Source organism: Podarcis bocagei (assembly GCF_964188305.1).
Source record: "Podarcis bocagei genome assembly, chromosome: 12".
Lineage (NCBI taxonomy): Eukaryota > Metazoa > Chordata > Lepidosauria > Squamata > Lacertidae > Podarcis > Podarcis bocagei.
This window is the reverse complement of record NC_138137.1, coordinates 26,443,175-26,460,152: the sequence shown is the minus strand read 5'-3', so window position 1 is coordinate 26,460,152 and position 16,978 is coordinate 26,443,175. Positions and strand designations below refer to the sequence as shown.

Sequence of the window (16,978 nt, the reverse complement as noted above, 5' to 3'; positions counted from 1 at the left end):
GGTCTGATCAAATCTTCCTGACCTTCCAAGCTTTTGCTTAGCCACTGATGTAGACTGAAGGGCTGACCCAGTGAGCTTTTGAAATGTTGGACACTGGTAAAGCCATTATTGATTTTCTTTCTCTGTGCGTGCAAAGGACGAACACGCAGGGGTGCCCCCTATATTACGTCAAACACATTCTAATGGAAAACTAAACAGTGGCTTATTGGTTGGTACATTCCTTACCACTTAGGAATGGCTTCCTCACAAGTAGCCAGGACTCTTTTGGAAGTATGGTGTTTTCTCCAAGCCACAACTAACAAACAGATATATCACCACCCCACTCTTGCCAGGAAAGCTAGGTTTGTGAAAAAAATAACAGTACCTTTCTGTAGCTTCATAGCTGCAGTCTCTGGCTCCCAGAAGTGCCTAAGGTTTGGCAAGATTCAACTGTCTGTACTATTATTGTAGGTATGTGGAAAGGAGGGCATTGTTGAAGATAATGTTTATTGATTATGCATATGCAGCATTTTTCCTCTGTAGTGTCACCAAAGAGATTACTTTGTCCAACCCATGAACGAACAACCCAGTGTCTGAGGACCACAAAGATGAGGTTGAAATAATAAGGCTATGTTTAGCCTGAACACATTAAACTGGAGAGCTGTCACACATAAGATGGAGCAAGATTGTTTCAGCTGCTCCGGAGGACAGGACTCAACCCAATGCATTCAAATTACAAGAAATGAGATTCTGACTAAACATTAGGAAGAACTTTCTGACAGTGGAGCAAAGTACCTCGGAAGATTCTCCCTCATGGGATTTTTTAAAACAGAAGTTGGATGGCCATCTGTCTGGGATTTTTTGGCTGTGATTCTCACGCTGCAGGGGGGTTGAACTAGATGGCCCTTAGGGTCCCTTCCAACAATTCTATGAAATCCAGCAGTTGGATGTAAAGGGAAATGAGTCTTAACATGTGTCATGACCTGCAAAAATTAGATTTCCTCATTAAAGAATTTCAGACAAAATATTTATTCTAAAGGGAAAAAATGAAAGTGTAACACAAATAAATTAGACAGATGGAAATTCCATTATGTTGTAAGCATATTCCATGTTGTCAGGGAAGTCTGCTTGCCAGTGGCATAGCTCAGTGTTGTTTTTCCTAGCCTTTGGAATGCATGCATCTCCATCTTTTTTTCCTGCTCAGCAGCCGGCTTCCAGAATGTTGTAGTTAACTCCTTCATCCCCATAGTAGACTAAGAGAGGTGGAGGAAGAAAAAAGGGAAAAAAATTAAGTTGATCACAACTCTTATAATGCTGTTACCAGCAGAACAGTTCTTTCAAGAAATACTAAAAAGTAGAACTTTGTCACTTACAGCACAGTTCTATACATGTCTAATGAGAAGCAAGTCCTGTTGATTTCAATGTTGTAATTATAATGTAATTGAGTACAGAGCTTCAGCTTTACACATTCAATAACGTATTCAACCGTGGAAGGTCAGCCAGTGCAGATGCAAGTAAGCCATATTAATTAACAGAACAGAGCAAATGTAGAATCATTAGAAGAGACTAGGGATACTTTATTCAGTTCCACTCTGATAATCATCTGAAGCTGAGGGATAGTCAGCCTAGGCTACCCAACAGTGACAGAGGTGGGGTTTAGGCTTGGATTCAGGTTTGAATTCAATCATCAATACGTAACAGATTCTGAGGTGGCCATTAGGAACACCATCATATTTAAAGTGCTAAATGCACCCAACCATATAAGATGGAATTAACACTCATGTGACTGTAGAATACATTTGGGGGTATTTTATCTGCCTTCTAGTTTCTCTCTCTCTCTCTTTCTTTCTTTCTTAGTATACTGTCACATTCTTTCAGTGCAATTCTGAGGTGGCTTAAAGAATTTGTAATATTATGACTGATCTTGAAACTAACCTATATTGACAAAGACAAGTAATATTAAGGCTTATCCATATTACACTGCTCTCCAAAAATGTTCACAATCCCAACTATTATTTTCAAGGGAATCTGACAATCCATCATGGACTCTAGAAATAAAATTCTAGATATTATTCTATTATCACTCATACCAGGATGAAATCAAAGATGAAACATGTAACATAATAAGCGACTGAAGTTATGATAGTCAGCTCAGTTGACTGGTTGGAAAGGCCAAATAATAGCTAGAAAGACAGTTTCTGCTTTTAAAAGTCAGCAAGATTATTTAGGTACTAAATAATATGGTTCAAGCCACAAACAAGAAATTGGTCGCATCTTCTCAATGCTTCATCTCATTTACACTCATTTTAATCCCGAGCAAATTTTGATATTGTGTATTTAGGCTGCTATTTTACCTAGGAGTAAGTCCCATTGAGTCCCAGTTTTTGAGTAAACATAAGAGTTCACTGTCAGTGTCCACCCCAATTACGGTACTAAACTATCCCCCAAAGTAGTAAACACAATGATCACATCCATTTTTTCTCTCTGCCCATCCATTGGTTGCAGCCTTCAAGATTCCAAGGACTGACAAAAATATAAAATAGTTAAAGGGGAGCACATTCTTCCCTTACCTTCCCAACCCATTTCGTTACTACTACAAAGACTTATTAAATTGTTGCCCATTTCAAATATGTGTGACACATCACAATTATAAATAAATAAATGGGGGGGATATGCTGTATATGCAGTGAGTGTGGGGAGGGGTGTTCACATGTGCATATTATGTAAGTGCAGGTGTGGGTAGTGTGCTGGATGCTTGGCGAGTACATGTGTATTGGGGGTGTATGCTGCATACAATCCAACAAAGCCAATTTGGGCATCATGCACTTCACTTAACAGGACAAGTCACATTTAATTGTATATCCTAAACATACTGGATAATACAAGAGAGTCTTGTATTAAGAAGCGGATGCATTTTATCTTTTAAATCTCATAAATGCAAAAACTCACAGGCAGATGACAAGACATAAAATTGAATAAATTGATCACCTGCAGATTTTTTAAACAGACAATGGGATTTTACATGACAGTTTAATTACAGGAGTCCTAACAGTAGTCAGACAGCAGAGTGTAGAATATTAAATGATAAAATGTTACATTAATGCCAAGTCTCAGTAGCATCCATACAATAAAGTGTCACCATGCAGAAGCGCCATAAACGCAAGGAGAAATTAATGAAAAGCTTCAATGGTTTTTTCTATTACTTCCAGAATTTTATAAGAAAGGAAAGTCCTTCTGCCAATCTGGTTTGTTTTGAATTTAAACACACACACACACACACAAAAACAACAACACCCCGCAATTTTTTAACCACCTCTGAGATCACACAGGACACAGGTGGAGAACCTGTCACCTTGCAGATGTTGTTGGACTTTAACTCATATCAGCCCCAGGAATGGTGGGAGTCCACCAATACCTGGAAGGTAGATTCTGACTGGTGATATACAACTAAATCATACTCAAAACAGACCCAATGAAATCATTGGACTTAAGTCCACTGATTTAAATTGACTTGCTCTCAGTAGGAGTAACATTAGTAGTCATTCATAAACTTTATACTTATTCATGCCTCAGCAACAGCAAAAAAAAAAAAAATCTGTTAGGCTTCAGAGTGGATTAGTTTTATTAGGCTTTATTAGGCTTTTTATTAGGCTTTATTAGTCTAGTTTTATTAAGCTCCTACTCTCCACCTCATTCCAACTGTTAACATGTAACCACTCATATTTTCCATGAGGCCTTATTAGTGCCATCAGGCAACAACAAAATGAAACAGAAGGCCTATGCCTTGTACATTGATCAAACAACAACCAACATAAACTGCCTTTTTAAAAATTCAGTTTCAAGCAGTGTAAGCTGTCGGTGTTTAAATCCTTCGATGGTTATCAGTTCTTGGTTTGTAATGTTACTTAAGCAAGCTCATTCCAAGAGAAAGAGGACTTGACAAAATCAGGTCATATCTCTTGATGATATACTTAAGTCAGCAACCAAAAGATAGAACATTTCCTTCTTATGGTGTGTCCCTTAAATTCAAAAACGGTAGCACCAAATCCTGACCTACACCTTACATGAGAATATAGCAACAGTTAGAATATAATTTGTGTGATATTTCTGTAAATGCAATCCTAGATGTATAAATGGAATGGGACTTACTCTTAGGTAAGTGAGTGTAGGATTGTAGCATAAGTTTCAAACTCTCCCCTCCAAGTTAATCACAAAATACATGTTCTATTTTCTCCTTTAGCAGGCATTATTTCTGCAGAGGTATTAACTAGTGAAAACATACCTCAGAACGGTTGGCTCAGGCATCCCTGGATCCGCCCCTCTCTTAAAACCTAGTTACAAACAATGTTTCTGTCAGTTTATATAACGAATATATTATTGCTCTTTTACATATAATAAATATTTCTAGAATTAATACACACATGACTAGCCACAGTAATGCAATAGATAACATTGCACTTTGATACAGTCTCCTGCACTCCTGTACTCGCCACCCCAATATGCCATCAAGTAGAAGTGCAAAGAAAGGGGTCCATTCTATTGCAAGGTCAGCAACACACATTGAAAACCCCACTCCTCTGCACCAGCAGGTGACTTGGGCTGCAAGCCTAACCCCATACTTACCTGAGTGTAAGCCCCATTAAATGTATTAGGATTTACTTCCAAGTTAGAATTGCACTGATAATCTGCCTGGGAAGAAAAAATACTCTTCTAAAGAAAGAATACTCTTCTAAAGTATCTCTGACATCTAAAACAGTCCTTATTTGTGGCATGATGTATGTTGCCCACCAAATCCACCAGACAGAGAAAGACAGTCTCTGATCTTACTAATAAATAGGACTTTACTGCATTGTTAATGGAATTCAGTAAGAAATGTCCTGCACAACAGGCCCATGGATAATAGAATAATTTTTCCCAGCAAATGAAAAAGAAGTCGATGACACTTCATAGGACAGAATCATTGCTGAACTAATTGAGCTTTGACTGGGAAATTCTGACTAAGAACATTCTAAAAATTGGCCTCTAGTTTTCAGAAATCTGCTGACTTCTAAGCAAACTCCTGATACCACAAGTGAAAGAACACACCTGTGAGCAATTTTAACCATGTTTACCTTTGTGTCATGCCTAAACACATTTAGGAGTTCACATAATCGTGAAATACAGAATTCTGAAAGCTAAAACTATTATTTATAAGCAACTTCAGTCTGCCTTGCAAACTGGGGTGGAGAGATTGTCAGTGATTATTCACCCATTCCTCCATTCAGCTCACTCAAGCAGAAAGCTAGCACACCAGAGAGACAAATGTAGCCCAGCTTACTGCTGGATATAATAATTTCTTCTTGCAAGGTGTTATAGCTTTCAACGCACAAGAGCATCCAACAGTTGTCTCGCCCACAGTCTGAAGCAGTGTTTCCCAAACTCAGGTCTCCAGCTGTTTTTGGGACTACAACTCCCATCATCCCTAGCGGGCAAGACCAGTGAGGTCAGGGATGATGGGAATTCTAGTCCGAAAACAGCTGGAGACCCGAGTTTGGGAAACACTGAAGGTCACAGGAGATCCTTCTATCGCCATATTCACACAAGCTCGCCTTCCAACGAGTACTAGGAAAGGAAAGAAAAAACAGGAGGGCTTTCACGATGCAGCCTGCTTGCCTTTTCTCTAGGTTAAATCCGAAAGTAGCAGCGCTAAAGTGAGCTGTGAAGCGGAGAATTTGGGTTCAGGGAACGGAAGCGGATAAGGGCAAGGAGCCGCTTCTGCCCCACAGGGCGCTCTCCCCGCTAATCACGAGGAGCTGAGGGGAATCGGCCACGTGACTCGTCGGTTGCGTCACTATCACCGCCGCGTTCCAAGAAGACGCGCCGCGCGCGCTCGAAACAGCCGTTGACGGGAAGACCGTTAACGGACCGTTACCGGTTGGGGAAGCTGCCCCGCCCCTCCCCCGCCGCCTGCCTCAAGTCAGAGTATACCGAGTCTTCCGTGACCAAGCCGCCCGCGGCAACCTACTTGCTCTCCCCAGCTCAGGACTGACCTAGATAGAGTACTACCGGGATGAAGCCCCACCGGATGGCAAACTGCCCGCCCTTGAACAAGTGCTGCAGGCGCTGTTTGGACTCTTTGCTCAGCTTCGGCATGGCGGCGGCCGCGTCGTCGTCTCGGAGGCAGCGAAGGGCGAGAGGCGAGGGTGGTAAAGGCCTGCCTTTTGCTTCCTGGCGCAACGGCGCATGCGCGCGGAGGAGAGGCCTACCTGGCGAGGATTTGTTGTCGGGCAGCGGCGCCGCCTCAGGCCGGCTGGGAAAGGCGGGAACGGCAGCCGCTGCTGAGGAAACCTAGAGCCGAGCTTGCCGTGTAAAAGAATGTGTTGAAATCGGCTCCGCTTCATGACTGGCGGATGAGGACGCGCCAATATTGGATGGAAATTCCTACATGCAGGAGTCGGGTTTTTTTCACCTTTTCCGCCGCAGTGGGTCCATTTCTTTGCTCTTCCCGGCTAATAGTAGTGCCTGCCTATCTCCGCCGGAGTAAGTCGTGGCAAATATCCCCCCTCCACCCCGTTTCTGAGCATTACGCACACGCACCTCGCTACACGCTTGTTCTTCACACATGATCCAAAACGGAGTCCCCCCCCCCTCTAACATCACAGAAGTGTTTTTTAAGGGCCAGCTCGCACGTTACGTTTTTTCGTGGAAAAGTTGTTAGCACGTGGACCGACCCTCGTGGTAGGCCACCTACACTTGAGGTTAAGAGGGAGAAGGCAGGGGATGTGAGTTCTGCAAGCTTCCTGGCAAACGCCAAGAGTGGAAGTTCAGTTTTGCTTCCAAAGCCCGCATGAAAGTCAACAGCATTTCCTTTTGCATGTACTGTAAATTCTCTGTTCTACCACTGGCCTAACCTAAGTTTACCAGATGTTCCCGGGGACAGCCCCCGGATTTACAAATCAGTCTCCTGACAAAATCCATCTATTTAGTAGGAAGTTGAAAAGTGTCCCTGGATTCATTGAAAAAAATCTGGTAACCTTAGCCTAACCCTGTTTGTCTGGATTTAGCACTCTTGACAGGTGCTGCCTTTGAAAGTTGATTTTCTGTCATGTATTTTTCTGCTGCTGCTTAAAACATTTCCTGGCTATTGGCCTTCACCAAATGGTGTAGTAGCCAATTACATTTGGATGGAGAAATATTTTCATTTACATATCTTGAACCTTCAACCAAGAAATTAATTTTTTTTAAAAAAAAACCCTTGAAAAAAATAATAGCCACTTTCTCTACACTATGCACAGTTTTTTAAACCTTCGTCATGTCCTGCTTTTGTCATCTCTCCCCCCACCCCACTCCCGGCTGATTTTCAAGTAAACCAACCCTTGTAGATCTGCCCTATGAGTTTTGATTAAATTTGCATATGGGAAAATGATTGAATAAGAAAAAAGCATGCTTCCTTTGTTGGATGGATCATGAAATCAGTATTGTAGAGTTGGAAGGGATCCTGAGGGTCATCTACTCTAACCCCTCAGTGCATGAATCACAACTAGATCATATATGTGATTGACATCCAAACTCTGCTTGAAAACCTCCAAGAAAGGAGAGTCCATCACCTCTCATGGGAGTCTGTTCCACTGTTCCTGTCAGAAAGTTCTTCCTGATGTTTAGTCAGAATCTCTTCTTGTTAACTTGAACCCATTGGTTTGGGTCCTAGGCTCTGGAGCAGGAGAAAACAAGCTCGCTCCATGCAACAGTGTTTAAGATATTTGAAGATGGCTATCCTATCTCCTCTCGGTCTCTTCTTTTCAAGCTAAACATACCCAATTCATTCAACCATTCCTCATAAGGCATCTATCTACTCCAGCATCTTGTTCCCAGATGCCAAAGGGTATCCCTACAAGCAGAATATGAGTGTTTCAGCAGTCTCCCCACTTGGCATGTTTATCAACTCATATTCAGAGATCTATTGCCTCTAACCATGGAGGTAGTATAAAACCACTATGGCTAGTCGCCATGAATTTATCTACATGAATTTGTCCATCCTCCATGAATTTATCTGCTGTGAATTCAGATGTCATTAGTGTATAGATTTGGCCAGTATGTGTCATTTTGCTCTTACCCGCATTGAACCTGATTTGCCATTTTATCATCGGTTCACCCAGTTTGTAGAGACTTTTCTGGAGTGTTTCAGATGCAGTAGGGAGATTGCCTGTCTTGGGTTTCTTCTTAGCCTACCCTTCACTGAAATTGTATGAGCTGTTGCCTCTCTTTAGGGGCCATACTTAACAAGCTGGAGAAACTCTTTTGGGCATCACACAAACACTGCAACCAAGCACTAAAACCAGTACTGATAACTCCAGTAGAATTTGGGTTTTCAGCAAGGGACGCACCAGGGAAAGCACGTGTGCCCACAGGTGCCACATCAGCATTTCCTGATACACATCTCGATTAGAACAGTTACATTTTATCAGTTTTGCATTGGCATGAATGTAAACCAAATTGAAGTGCAGTTGAATCTCAGTTATGAAATATATAAATGAGCTAACCTGCCAGTTTCAGAAATTTTATTACTATTTAAAATTCTGCTCCTCTACAAATACTGATAGAGAATGTTGGAGGCAGTCCTTGCACTGCCTTCCCAAAGCTGGGTAAATGAGGTGCTAGGCTAGGCTATGGGCAGGAGGCATAAGGGCCTCCTTGAGCACTTTTCCAGCTTTGTGAAGGAGGTGGGAGAGCTCTAAGACCCTGCCAGAGCCTTGCACCTCCTTTCAAAAGCCTGGCACCTTGCTTAGCTTAACTGGCTGTGGGGGGGGGGGTGACCCATGGGTTCCATGTCAAAATACTATTGCAGCCCACTTGGTATGAAGCTAGAGGCTTGTGTGCCTCACTGTTTAGAACCCAGCTTGGAAGAGTGACTTGTTGACCCACAATCTACCTTATTTTGTCAATTGGACATTGTAGGTTTGGGAGGCTGAATAAACCCAGAACAATTGTGTCCAGACTAACAAATATTTGCAGCATAAAGAGCATCCACAAACCAAGCAGAGCCCATCCACTAGCTAGCTGGTTTTTTGTCTTTCATACCTTCTGCACGGTTGAATTCCAAAGCTGGGGTACTTTGGAAACTTCTCAAACAGCCTCCAGTGTGACAGTTGAAGCATTAGAAAAATGTGTGATCCTCTAAGAAGCAGCAAATTGCAAAATGCTTAAAAATTGCCATGCTAGGAGGATAACATTTAGCTGAGAGAGAAAGCTATTATTTACAGCACTGTAGTCTTGGTGTGCACAGCTTCTTATACTTCTTCAAATTCTAGCACAAGGAGTTTGCAGTATAAATTGCTGAGTTACTAATTTGGAGTGGGAGGAAAGGAGGAAAAGAAAGGGGGGAATGTGATGTCTTAACTTAGCTTCTTCCTTGACAAGGTATATGTAGAAATGTCAAGTTACCAGGGCTCTTTTTCAGGAGGAACTCAGTTCTGGCACCTCTTGGGTGGGTTCTGGCACGTCTCAGGAGGGTGCCATTACCATTTAAGAGAACAAGGGAAGTGTTCATGCTGAGTTCTGGCAACTCTGTTTCTAGAAAAATAGCATTGCAAGTTACTAACTACATACAGTAGTAGCAGCTCATGTTGGTGGCAGTTGCTTAGTTCTTAGTGTAACATTTGATGTTGGCCCAAATTTTTGACTGCTTACAACTTTTATTCGAGTCAGTGCTGTACAAGTTGTGCTACAGAGGCTGTATAAAATAAGGTCTAAGAAATAAAAATTTTAAATAGCAAGGATTTTCAGGAAGCTGATAATAATTTATTAAAATGGTAATTGAAGCTAAGACATAAATACGAATTCAACTCTAAAAAAAGATGAATCACTGGAGTTTCAAAGAATGAGGATTGCATGAAGGTGGACCAACAAAATACCTTTCAAATGTTAATCCTAGATTTCCTTTTTCTTTTTGTAGATTCTATAATAAAAGATGCAGACTTACAACTTTGCCATGTCTTAACTTCCATCTAAGGTATATTGCAATGTTCTTGCCTTGTATGATGTATTTCATTTTCAGTTTATGTCATTGTAAATAGAATATCTGGCCAAAGATGAAAACCATGAACTGATTGTGGATACTTCTGTAAAGTGTTAAACACAGATCTGATGGCTCAAAGGATTTTCTGAGGCCAGATAGACAGATAAAGTATGTTTAAATTTACCTTTACAGTTATTTTAATTCTGTTTACTAGATTTATAGACACTTGTCTTTCTAGAAAACCTAGCTAAGTACATCTAGGTTAACTATTAGTAACCTAGGGGCAATATCACAGTTTCATAAAGTGCAAAGCAGAGGTAACTAATGAGGTACCTAATGTGGTGACCTGCTGATGTTGCTGGACTACAGTTCTTAACAACCAGGAACCACACCGGCTTCCCCTGCTGTGAAAGGTTTATCATGTGTCACTTCCTCTGTCTTTCAAAAAGCAAAACCTACAGAATATATTTAAGCTAAAAGGATCTAATTCAGGAAACAAATATCTCCTAATACTAAGTTTTGCCATTGCTTTTATATTCCTGGGTTCCTTTGGAAGGAAGGGTGAGATACAAATTTAATAAAATAAATAAATTTCTGTCACACAACTCCTTTGGGCTAACTTTATTCCATAGTGACCTGGCTGGTTCTATGTGCCAATGTGCATCTTTGCAGAAACTGCTCCTCAAGATAATACAATTTTATGTTCCCTGTGCCCAAAGACACAAAGCCTTCTAAGACACTGAGCCTTCAAATCATTTCAAACATGATTTCAAAAGACACACCTTCCTTAGCAGTTTGGCTAGCTACTTTATTCTACTTTATTACTTTATTCTGTTTCTGGAAATAATTTCCCTCTTCCTGACTTCAATGGAGTTTGCTTGAGCTACCTCTGGACCGTCTTCTGTACTACCAGCAAATCTCTGCCCTTTCTGAGCTAAGGAAAGGGGCAATAGTTAACATAAAAAAGATAATAAAAGCAGAGCATAAATTTGGAGTGTGAGACTAGAGGATGGTCAGTATTTCATAGTAAAAGGAGTACAGTTGCAACATGAAAAATGATCAAGCAGGAAATTTTGTTTTGCTAAGTTAAGTTGCTAATAATGTGAGTAAACTTACGAAAATATTTTATTCTGGAGTTTTAGAAAGACGGAGGAGATAGTCAACAGGATATCAAAGAGAAGTTCTTCAGAGTTTGGTTACCAACAGTGCAATTCTACGCAGTCTCATCGTTTAATGGGACTTCCTACCAGGTAAGAGGGTATAGGATTGCAGCCTAAAGAGGGTTAGACATTTATGGAAATGTGGAAAAGAATTGTGGAATGAAGGATAAACTAGAAGTAGTTTTTCAAAGGTGTGTCAGCAGTTGGAATTTACATAATTTGAAGCGTTTTTAAGACCAAAGGAGTTTGCTGGGAAAGAGTTTCAGGAATAAGATTTAAGGCAGCACAATATAGCAAGAGGAGCTAGGGGAAGGTGGTATTTTAAAGAAATGTTTGAAGTGCTATTTTTTAAAAGTTCTGATTTTTAAATAAAATATTGAATAATAAATTTATATTAAATACATGAATATTTAAATGAATTTAGAAAACAAAAATGCATAAACATTTACTAAAGTCTGTATGTTCTTAACCAGAGGAAATGGTAGAATATTGCCGTTTTTAAAGGGTAGTTTTATATTTCACCACTAGATGGCAGTGTTTAACAGAAAAGACTTTAACTTCTGCCACAGTCTGCCGATTTCTTGAAAAAGATCACTTGAGTGAAGCCAAGGATGATGACGGGTATTTAAAATTCTGCAATTCACAGTTTCTCCTCTAAAGGACATCAGAAAACTTCATCAAAATTTGTTTGTCAATCAATCTTTATTACGGTCCAGAGACCCAACGAGAATTTGTTTGTCTAAGTTTGTCACTTTCAATGTACAGAATGCGGACAACCTCTCTTGAGACATTATGGCCCTTAATTCATTTTTAATTCTTTTGAATCTTGAAAAACTACTCTCTCTCTAGCTGTTAGTGACCATAAAGCTAAGAAAAAGCCACAAAATTGCTTCCACATTAGAAATAGCTTCTGGGTATGCTTCCATCAACAGTTCAACACCTTGCTGAATTTCTTGTTTGGATGCTATCAGGATAGCAAGAATGGAAAATAATTGTGGAATATCACTGTACACAGTACTTTTTAAATTGGCTTCAAGTGCATCCAATATAGGAATAAATGATTTTATCCTAAACTTATCTCTTAAAGAAAGTGCATCTAAGGCATCAGGTGCACTTCTGTCATTTCTTTGTCGTTCCCTCACTCTTTGTCTCCTTGTTTTGTGGTTAACATTTGGCAAGATTGCTTTTGCTTTGTTTCTCAAGCTCATCAAAATCTTCTCTAATTTTCCTTTAAAAAATCCAGAAGTGAACTGTACAAACTTGCACAAGAACTCAATAGCAGGCCTGATTTCTGAATGGCTTTGCTGACCTTGTGAAAATGACCTAGCACAAGGATTTATATCTCTAAGATTTTGCAAACTTTGGCTGTGAACTAGGGCCCCCGCAAAAAAATTTCAAGTTGGGCCCTCAAGTTTAAAATTGGGCCCCACTGGCTGGCCCTGAGTCTCATAGTTGCTGGGCCCGAGTTGCCTTGCCCTTGCATGAAGTCTTGGGTTTGCAATTTGGGGAGAGGGGAAAGTGCCTGTAGTGTGAGAGGAGATTGGAAAAATACCCATTGTAAGCTTGGAACTCCACATCCTGGCCATGGAGTGAAGCATGATATTTACTCCATGATTTAAAAAATGAATGGCACTACAACATTTGGTATCAGATACAAATTTCATCAGGCACATTAGCGTTGAGCAGAAAGTTAACAAAGGTTGGAATTAGACAGCAACCTCATGCTGACTTTTCCTGTTTTTTACCCATAAGGCAGGGGTAGGCCAATGGGAGTTGTAGTGTTAACAACGTCTGGAGGGCCACAGGCTCCCCACCTCTGCCATAAAGTTTACCCATGTTGTTTCTCCACCTTGTACCCGATCTACATGGTTCACCACTGGTGGCTGATTGTTGGTAGTTGTGACGGGGACAAGCAACATATGTAAGTAACTACATATGTAGTCAGTATGCCCATGGATGGAATATGCTTCTGCACAGTGAACATCAAGACTTTCAATTAAGAGTACATCCCTCCACCCACCTTATCAGGGTGACCTCCACTATGTAACTAGTCCTCCAGTTACTTTATATAGCCCCTGTTATCAATAGTTCAAATAGAACATTTAGCATTCTTAAGATATAAGAACATAAGAAAAGCCCTGCAGCACTGGCCCAAAAGGCCCATCTAATCCAGCATCCTCTTCTCACTGGCCAACTAAATGCCTATGGGAAGTCTGCAAGCAGGACCTGGCTTCAACACTGCACTCCTCACTTGTGATTCACCAAGGCATACTGTCTCTGGCATCTGGCAGTAGAGACAGAACATCATCCATAAAAGCTTGTGCCATAATAAAAGTGCTAGTCTTTTAAAATGCCAGAAGACTATTGTAATAGAAATAAAATACATCACACCATAGTGGGGAGGACAGTGACCAGATATGCTGTACAAGTACAAACTGTTGAAGGACAATCTTGCCCTCCATACGTGTGGTTCTTTAGCTTTAAGTTGAATTTGATCTAGTTGAGATTCCTGTGTTGCAGGGAGTTGGACTAGATGACCCTCAGGGTCCCTTCCTGTTCTGAACCACAGGGCCAAAGGAGAACCTGTGTGAGTGGATGCAGGGATATCAAAGGAGTGATAAATTCTAGTGCTGTATTAAAAGAAAGGTGTAAACTTAGAGCAAATCAGCCAACCAGGTCTCCCAGGTTTTACAGGCATGGGACAGACATTGCAGCAAATAGATGGCTTGTCGCTAGCTAAGCAAACATTCATACATTCTTTATACAGAAAAGTCACTTTGCCCAGGACTTCACATCACTTCATGTGGGCATAGGTGGCAAATAAAGATAGTTCCCCTTTCTGGGCGCAGAGCCCAGCACTCCAGTCCCACAGATAAGGATAACATAAAAACAGTCCAATTAGCTTAAAGCAAGTGAATATAAACATATTTGAGGTCATTGTTACAACAACTAATTGTGGGGTTATCTTGACTACCACGATGGTGTTGCAGAGCTTCTGGAACAGTTCACCTTTGGTTCAACACAATTCCAACTCTACAATTCTATGATTCTATGAAATGGAAGATTCCTTCACAATGTATAATTCATATATTACTGAAAGAAGAACACATATTAAGTGGTTCCAGAAAGAAAACAGTAACTTAGGACATTTTAGGGATGGATCTTGGAAAGGAACAAGTGAAGGAAAACAATGTAAGAAGAAAGTACCTTTGTGCGACAACCAACTGCTTTTCTTCTACCATTCACTAAACAGAACTGTCCTCAATTCTGGGATAAGCATTAAGAGTTTCCAGGACAGAGGATGAAGGGCGCCTCTGCCAATTCTAGAACAGTTTCTAAACAGCATTGTGAACAAACTGAAGCTTTACTTAAGCCTTGCTGCTGGAGGACCAGCTGAATGCATCACAGAATTCTAAAGCAATAGCTTGTCTTTAGTCCAACTAAACAGTTTGGTGAGTTAGCTTTCAGAACAATGTTTTTCATAACATTTACTCTACTTGCCCTATGGGCTAAGGGGAGGGCATGTCAGGAACATTTCAATGCTTGTTGCACACACACCCCAACCATCCTATATAGAACAGCACCGACAGCACGAGCTATTAACATTTTTTCCTTGAAAAGACATTGTGTTGGACTATACTTCAGTTCCAACCACTGGGGATGGTTAGTCATGACAAGTCCTATTGTTTTTAATTTAAACTCTGTGCAACTAACAGTCTGGAGCAACCTGTTGCTTTATCTGACATTTAGGAAAGCCACTTCAAAACATCCTCATCTGTCCACCTTTGAAATCAAGAAAGGTGTGGTGGCCTGGGACTTGGGCTCAGACTCAGAGCTGGAGGAGTCTAAATCCGCACCAGATCCTCTGCCTCAGGCGGCATCTGAACCAAGTCGGGGGCCTGATTCTGAAGAGCCTCAGTCTGCACAGGTTCCCCTGCAACAAGCACCAGCAGGGCCGAGTCAGGGGCCTGAGCCTGCCCTGGCTCTAGATGTGAGGATTACCTTGTTGCCTTCTGCTGTGCAATCACGTACAGCTGCTCCACTGCCAGTTTGGTCAGGAGAGGCTGAGGCGGCCTCTGGGTCTAGTAACCCACCGACATCGCCCGAGCTGGAGAGACTCAGGTCTGAGAGAAGGAGAGACCTGAGTACTTGCAGGAGGAGTGCTCGCCTTCGGGCAAGACAGGGAGGTGAGTCACCGGGGGATCAGGACCGGCTGTTATCCCGTCAGAAATAAAAGGCTGCCAGACCCTGCCCCAGGTTGCGGGAGCAACATTGCTGCTTGCTGGAACCTGCCTGAGACCTTGTGCCTGACCTAGCCCGGTTTCCTGCCTTGGCCCTGTTAGACTGACTCCTCATGGAATCCTTGGATTCGGGACCGAACCTGGACCGCGTGGCTTGGATTAACCCCCGGGCCTAGCACAGTTTGCTCCCGCCACAACCCGCACTCCCCCTTCCTGGGGGGGGGGGTGTTCGGGTAATTCAGAAGCCATGGCCGACCCGGTGGCTGCGCTGGCGACCTTGGCTCAGGACAACCAGACCATGGCCCATACCATCCAGCAGTTGAGTGACACCGTCACAGCATTACAACAGCATTTGGCATGCCATATTGATGAATATCATCGAAGAGGTTGGCAAGTTGGACAACAGGAGATTGCTTGATAATGTGGTTTGAAGTAGAAGGAAAATCAAAGGCGTTCGAAGACAGAATACATTCTATTTCTACAACAAATTTTCCTCTGAAGTCAGTTGCTGCTTTACAGTACAAGATTTATTTAACAGGGTTGAGCAGGACAACATACAAAACGTTACTCTGGATAATTCAGCATTGAACAAACTAGTTCCATAGACCACCATATAGATCATTAAATAATGAGCAACAATGATACTGTATTCCTAATGAGAACCCCTAATTTATAGAAAAGCACTCTTCTGTAGTGTTTTATTTGAAGTATAAATGAGTCATCTACCCCCAATTCCTGGGGGTAGGATGCAAGCCTGTTTGTAAAAAGACACAAAGCTGGCATTATTATATTGGAAATCTAAAAACCAAGCATGTGTTCAAGAATGTAATTCAGAAGCAAAATGCAAAAATCTTCTTGACTAATTAGAAACGCACTGTCTGGCAGAAAGACAGATTACTCCTACTATAAGTCTGACACTAGGAATGATAGTCCTGATTACAGGCAAGCATGCCAGGACTGCTTTCTCACCACCCCTCTACCCACACTGAGATATTCCCAGCCCATGTCAGCACGGTACATACGCTTCAGAAGTCATGGAGTGACTACAGCAGTTTTCCCTATGGATTCATTGTAGTCTCAAACTCGGCACTTTAAAGAGCACCTTTCGTTCTGAGTCCTCATTCATTTTATGTATGGACAGTAGGCTATCCTAGTCCAATCCCCTGTACAACTTAAGGAAATTCAGAGCTAGGGCATCCTCAACAGATACTGTCCAAGATCTGCTCGAAGATTTACTGTGAGAGAGCCACTATATATAATTTGTAAATGAAAGGCGAACAGGGGACTTATAGCAGACCTGATCAGTCTTCTCTAACATGGTGAGATGTATTATGTATTTCTATTTAAACAATAGTAATTTCTAAATTAATTTAAAGCAGGCCACACGTTGGATCTGATCTTTGGGGCTGGCATAGATGTGATCATGCTCCCCGCTGTGAAAGTGCCATGGTCTGATCACTATGCTTTAAAAGCCAAGATTGACTTCCCGCTCCTCCCCGGCTCGGGTGGCGAACCTATTTGGGCTCGTCCGCGAAAACTGATGGATCTTGATAGATTCCGACAAGCCTTGCGGAACCCTGCTCCTCCTGGCGACTCATTAGATG

At 41.6% G+C, this 16,978-nt stretch overlaps 2 protein-coding genes and 1 long non-coding RNA gene across 11 annotated transcripts in view; 1 reads left to right on the top strand and 2 right to left on the bottom strand.

Moving 5' to 3' along the window:
* Positions 1 to 992: 992 nt before the first annotated feature.
* TOMM7 (translocase of outer mitochondrial membrane 7) lies at positions 993 to 6,637 on the bottom strand. The gene is given in 4 exon segments (XM_081165012.1): positions 993 to 1,232; positions 4,262 to 4,310; positions 6,009 to 6,170; positions 6,173 to 6,637. Coding segments are annotated over 4 exon segments (414 nt in total). The 5' UTR covers positions 6,360 to 6,637; the 3' UTR covers positions 993 to 1,216.
* LOC308570191 (uncharacterized protein) overlaps positions 6,372 to 16,978 on the top strand; it is a 35,967-nt gene continuing 25,360 nt past the window's right edge. For 3 of the 9 annotated variants that reach the window (XR_014000950.1, XR_014000951.1, XR_014000952.1), the window contains exons 1-3: positions 6,372 to 6,498; positions 9,911 to 9,967; positions 11,110 to 11,223. Coding sequence is in view for 2 of the 9 variants with exons in the window: in XM_081165007.1 (XP_081021133.1) it covers positions 6,404 to 6,498; positions 9,911 to 9,967; positions 11,110 to 11,223 (266 nt within the window). In the remaining 7 variants the exon portion in view is untranslated. Of the gene's footprint in view, positions 6,499 to 9,910; positions 9,968 to 11,109; positions 11,224 to 11,661; positions 12,207 to 16,978 lie in introns of those variants that run through there. The other 6 variants (XR_014000953.1, XR_014000954.1, XR_014000955.1 and 3 more) reach the window with 6 other exon arrangements.
* On the bottom strand, positions 15,884 to 16,735 carry LOC308570336. The gene is made up of 2 exons (XR_014001138.1): positions 15,982 to 16,735; positions 15,884 to 15,943 (listed from the first exon to the last, which is right to left on the bottom strand). It is a non-coding gene; the product is annotated as an uncharacterized lncRNA (long non-coding RNA).